Source organism: Ambystoma mexicanum, chromosome 12 (genome assembly GCF_040938575.1).
Source record: "Ambystoma mexicanum isolate Mex_15411 chromosome 12, UKY_AmexF1_1, whole genome shotgun sequence".
Classification (NCBI taxonomy): Eukaryota; Metazoa; Chordata; class Amphibia; order Caudata; family Ambystomatidae; genus Ambystoma; species Ambystoma mexicanum.
Genome location: NC_090936.1, coordinates 776,106,063 through 776,112,062, shown reverse-complemented (window position 1 = coordinate 776,112,062; position 6,000 = coordinate 776,106,063). Strand labels below are relative to the sequence as shown.

The 6,000-nt window shown below is 38.6% G+C and overlaps 1 protein-coding gene across 5 annotated transcripts in view; it reads right to left on the bottom strand.

The window, feature by feature from the left end:
- Positions 1-2,372: 2,372 nt before the first annotated feature.
- Positions 2,373-6,000, bottom strand: part of NAV3 (neuron navigator 3) — a 1,326,128-nt gene continuing 1,322,500 nt past the window's right edge. For all 5 annotated transcript variants that reach the window (XM_069629276.1, XM_069629277.1, XM_069629279.1 and 2 more), the window contains one exon: positions 2,373-4,978. In XM_069629276.1, coding sequence (XP_069485377.1) covers positions 4,859-4,978 — 120 coding nt within the window. In that variant the 3' untranslated portion in view covers positions 2,373-4,858. The remainder of the gene's footprint in view (positions 4,979-6,000) is intronic.

Sequence of the window (6,000 nt, the reverse complement as noted above, 5' to 3'; positions counted from 1 at the left end):
TCTGATGGGGCTTACTCTGGTAGATGGCTGACTGAACAACTTTGTTACATTGGCAAACAGGCTTAAAAGCTCAGCATCCCAATACAAGACATAAACCATGTTTCCCCCTTAAAGCGACATGATATGTAGACAAAAAACAATGGTGTATTTTTTCTGTGTTTAGCTATACAATGTCTATTGCTTTTTAAAGTACACAGTTGGATTAGTTGTGCCTGTAAGTGTATGCAAAGTTTAACTTGAACATGTTACTTGAGGACAATTTCTGTCAACGCAGGTTTGTAAATTATTTGTGCAACTTGGCTATTGTAAAATGAACATTATTTAAAATTAACATTGGCTTAAAGATTCCTGAGAGGTTATTCATTACAGAGGTGACACAATGCATGTTTCAACACAGGTTCTGTGCTATTTGTGTAACAGAGTTGGGAAGGGCACATCATGCATCTATGTAATATACCTAACTTAGCAAAAGTGTGTTCCATTTACATTACATTGCATTTACAACTTATATATTGTCGTGTGCATTTATTCAATGTTCACAGAGATAGCTCTTATTTTGTTGACTAAATAAATTGATTCTATGGGCCTAGGTTTTACAGGGAGCCTTTATTATGTGTTCCACTTGCTTGTATTTTGAGTAAAGGCTGAAGTTAAGAATAATATGAACAGCTAAAATAAAAATGAATGTTGTCTTCATTTTGAGTTACATAACCACAAGTACAATTCTCTATTTCAAGTGTATTTACACCATATAAGAGTCAATTTAAGAATACTAATTAAAAATGAATTCAAAATATGTATACATAGCTCAATCAGGTTTATTTCAGGCAAGAACCATAAAACCAGAAGATAAAAACAAGTTCATAATTCAACAATTAATACATTAAAACAAGTAGATACATTTAGTTTCTGAACTTCAAATGTAACATAATAAACTTCATAACTATAAAAGCGCATATAAAATCATGAAAGGAAAATGTAGAAAGGGCTTGAGCCTATATGTCATTAAAAGAAAATACACATTATTAAGATACAAATAGAACAAATCAGATCCACATGCCCAGTTGTTCCTTATTGAGAAACTATGGTAAGTCAAAGTTCGTTCCTGCCAGACAAGTCATTGAAGCATAGTTTTAAACAGTTAATTCCTAAAGTAGAATATAACAGACTTACTGATGCTGGCAATCACCTTTTTTTGTGCAATATCCAAAACGCTTTGCAGCCATTCTTGCAAGTATAGTAAGCATTTGTGCAGTAGGTGATGGCCACTTCAAAACCTCCAAGAGCAAACTCCTCCCCCCACAATTCTCTTTTTAGAGCCACCACTTTGTCCCAGAAAAGAATGGAATGGTTTACATGCCCCCTGCATGCTTTGGAAGTCCGGGGACTACCCTGCTGTCCGCAGACTTCATTGACTATGCAGGGGTCTGCACCATTTCATTGGCACTTCTATTTTTAAACTGGTATTTAAACAAGGTCTACCTGGTATCCAAAGCATAACAATTAGACTGCTACATGCTCTAGTAGAATATAACAGACAGAGAAACTTAATCAAAAGAGGGCAGTGGGGACATTTGAAGGAGGGTATCTTCTTCCGGTAACATGTAACGGCCATTATTGAATGAGCCCCCAACAAATGTAATAAACAATACCTGTTTATGAAAAGGCTTTCCCTCATCAAGAGTGTCCAATAGATCAAATGAGATTTGGACTCCACAGAGAAATACAATTAAGAATGTCTTTATTACTTCGCACTTGCGTTGTGTATCTCCCAAACTTCAAAACAGTATTTAAAATCGGTTTGCTATTTGGATTTATCAAAGTAAGGTTACACCACAAATGCTCCAAATATAGAAGCCTTAGAGAATTCTTGATATATTGGAACGAGGGCCAATCGTATTACATCCATATGAGCATCTCAGGATTTGGCAAAACAGGGCATGGTGTGTGCCAAAATCTGGATAAATACAAAAGTGATTTGAGGAGAACCTCATGGACTATATCTAACCACACAAGATCAAACCATAAAGCGAATTTGGATCCAAATGCTAAGGCTACACGTTTCTTCAGCAACTTGTCTTTGGTAAATACCGGTATTGCAATCTTAGTATATCCCCATGGCACAGCCATGTACCAAATTGCTCAAATAACCTGGGCTCTGTAAACTGCTTTAATAGAAGAAATAGCCCTGCCACAAAAATGCTTCCGTAGGGACACGATTGCACTACTTTGTCTACTTCTCTAGCTGTGTCACCGGCAAACCATCCCTCAACATAATTGTAGTTGCTTAGATTTTTTTTATACATGAAATGTCACATTTTAAACATATTGAAAGACATAATTGTGGCTTGAGATAAAGACAAGAGTCTGTATTCAATAAATAATTCCACTTTATTGGCGAAGTAATAATTTAGACAGATACAGTGTGCACATCTGCAAAAAAATAAAATAAAAGCAAGCTGGTTTACAAGCTAGAGGAACAAAAACCCATATAAAATACATCATCCAGTTTAGTCCGCTGACAAGAAATACTCATTATAAGGGCTTTACAAAGACTACAAAACTTCTCGGATGATTTAGTTCACTGCTTCGGTCTATTTACATGATATGTTACATCAAAAATGTACAAAATATAAAATGTATACAGACAAATGTTTCACAAACAAGTTTTTCTTCCTTTTGTAAACTATGTGGACTCACTGAGATGTATTGCAGGATGTGATGTGAAGGGCAATGTTCATTGTTCGCAAAGGTCAGAGGAGGCCTAGACGACAGTTGCCAAATACATGTTTCACTACTGTATGATCTAAGTTGAAGAAAATATTTGGATTTCAATTCAGTTTGAGAAAGTGCTACAGTACATGCTTACAGTCTGCAAAGAGTTGCAAAAGGAGGAGAGCACCAGATTGGGCGTCCATAACTTATTGATGCTGTTCGGATCTATGCAGAACAGCAACTTACAGAACTGTGTGTTGAATGGCGAATAGACCACATGGTGGCCCTGAAAAGGGGAGTAGCACCAATTCCTACCATAAGTAGTTAACCATTTAACGTCACTCTTCTATACAATGCCATGGCCCTTTGATCAGATTCGATTTTGCAGGTTTTTCTTCTGATGACCCTAGCATGTCCAATTACTCAATGGTCAGTTCTCAAGCGACCTGTTTACAGCCTGCCAGAAAACAGTTTTAATCGCTGAAAAATGCATGGGCTCCATAAACGTTTTGAAACATGCTTACTATAGCATTAATAGCTCCTGCATAGTCATAGCAAATGCAAGTACAGGACAAACATCGCAGGTAACACAGTTTTAAGGATTGCATTCTGTATTTTACAGGCGATTTCAACCATGTGAAACAGATCTGAACACCGACAGAATAAAATACAATTTTCCTTTGTTCGTTTCTTAAATTTGTGCAAGGCTTTAGTTAAATTCTATGTTATTTACAATAAACCCACCCAGTAGACTGTGCAAAACCAACCCATTTCACTGTTAAAAACGTTCTTTTTTAGGGACTTAAAATCACCGTTTCAGTGATGCTCAATTCCTTATGAATGGTAGAAATCAAACGACATGCCTAAAACTATATTCTTTGCTTAAAATAAAAAATGTTGTGCTCATGGTGTATCAAGTGCTTCCAGCTCTGCTGGAAATGGATTGACAATGGATCTCTCCTATAATCATTCTAGCTCCTAATTTTTCTTGCATGACTATGGATTGAAAATAATTCTGTCTCCTAATCTTTCTTGCTACTGATCTTTCTTGAATGGCTCAGGCTGAGGGCGCCCGTCTCTGCTTTTTAAATCATAGAACCAAGTTGTGGGTTATTGGTTGGTGCAACGATCTAGACAAATACTTACAGAATACAGCAATATCTTGTTTTGCTGTACATTACTTTATAAAAATCATGGTACCAGGGACTGAGGCTACTATGTTAACTCACAAAGTGGCATAGAATGGACAGTTAAAGAAAAACAGTGCAAAATTACCAAATGGCTCCGGAGTTGCTTTTGACTGATACTGATCAAGGAATCTGTGTTAAGGCATTGAAACAGCACCATTGGAAATGTGTTCCTTCTTACACTTACAAAGGCTCAAACTAATGAAGCCCTAACAAGCCCTTTGTGAGTGTGATTTAATAACTGTTATAAAACTGTTGATAAGGTGTGGGTGAGTGGTTCAAAAGGACAATTTTGGTAACAACCTTATAAAAAAACCTGACTTGCACACAAAATGCCTCAGTGGGGCACATCAAATGTGGAAAATGGCAGTTACTTAACATTGGCACTTCTCCTGCATCTCACAGCAGTAGTACAACCCTGGCGGCAGCACAAGCTGGGTTTGTGCTTCTTTCTCTTCTTATTATTTCGGAATGAGTGGAAATGCACATTTGTGCCACGAGATTTGCGTGACCAGCACCACGTGGCCCAAAAGAGGTCAGAGGAGGAGCATCCTGAAACCAGGCTACGGCACAGATTTGCAGCACCTCAGAGCAAAGTAACAACATAAATTACAGATGTTTCAGCTGTAAACCTTTAACTGAGAAATAAAGAACACAAATTCCAGTTTAGATAAAACATGTGCAATCTGCTAATGTGTTGACCTTCTTTCAGGGCCTTTCCAGTTGGCTAATAGAGTTCAACTCTTCGCTACTGATGCCAATGCTGCCTTGTAACAAAACTGAATTCAAGTTTTTCTGAATAAAATGCTCTTCCTGGTTGTCTCTACAGGTAAGTCCCCTGCTCACCAATGACAGCACTCTCTGCTCCTTCCAAGGTCCTGGGCGTTCGTTTTGTCATTACCCTGATTTTGTGGAATAAAGTTCAACCACGTTTGATCGTTGACTCTTGTTCTACGTTAGAGCGTTGACTCAAGAGAGGAGTCCAAAATTTCATCATGGTGGCTGGTAGTATCACTGTCACAGCTTTGTGCACCTGAGAAACTGGCTGCTTCTTGAAGCCTCATTAACATATTCATCTAAAAAGGGAGTTGAAGAAACACTTTAGTACACAATGCCCAATTCATATTCAACTAACAATTCAACAAAATAAGTAAAGTCTTCTTCCAAATAACATTATTAAGATAATTATGATCCTTGCGGTGTGCCACAAGGATCTTGCATCACCCCTACTCTCTACGATATTTTTACCAGGCCCCTATTCCACATTTTAGATTCACTCGGCATAGCTTACACTAACTATGCAGACAACACACACATTTTGATCCCCTTATCAGGTAACTACACAGAAGACTTACACCCTTAACACAATCTACTCCACAATTCAGACCTGGATGGCAGCCAATTACCTCTGTCTCAACAGCGACAAGACAGAAATCTTGATTGTTGGCCCACCAAGCACCCTAAAGACCATCCATAATCAATATTCTGCCTTCACAATCAACAACTGCTCAATTCCTGTCTCTAATACAGTAAAGATCCTAGGGGTCTACCTAGATGCATCACTCACCATGACTAGACAAGTAAGTGCCATTGCCTGGTGTGCAGCCTACACTACCAAGGTCCTTAATGCAGCCAGACCCTTCCTCTCTAAAAACATTTGCCTAACCATTGCCTGTGCAATCATTGGCTCAAATATTGATTATTGCAACGTCCTATTTATTGGCACATCCTCCAGAAACATACTCAACTTCAAGCAATCCGGAATAACACCCCTAGAGCAGCTCTTAGCATCTCAAAAAGTGAGTGCATCTCAAGAGCTAGAAGAGATGCACACTGGCTCACCACCCAAGAGCGGATCATTTTCAAAACACCCACAAGTGCCTATCCAACACAGCACCACCTTACCTCTCCAAAAGAACTGCCAAATCCCACTCTTCCAGACCCATTAGGACCACTTACACAGATAGGCTCATTGTGCCCAAAGTGAAAAGATGCTAAACCGGAGGCTCCAGCTTCCCTTACCTTGCTGCCAAGCTCTGTAACAGCCTCCCACCCTCTTAGAGAGCAGATAAATCCTACTGGATCTTCTGCAAAGTAT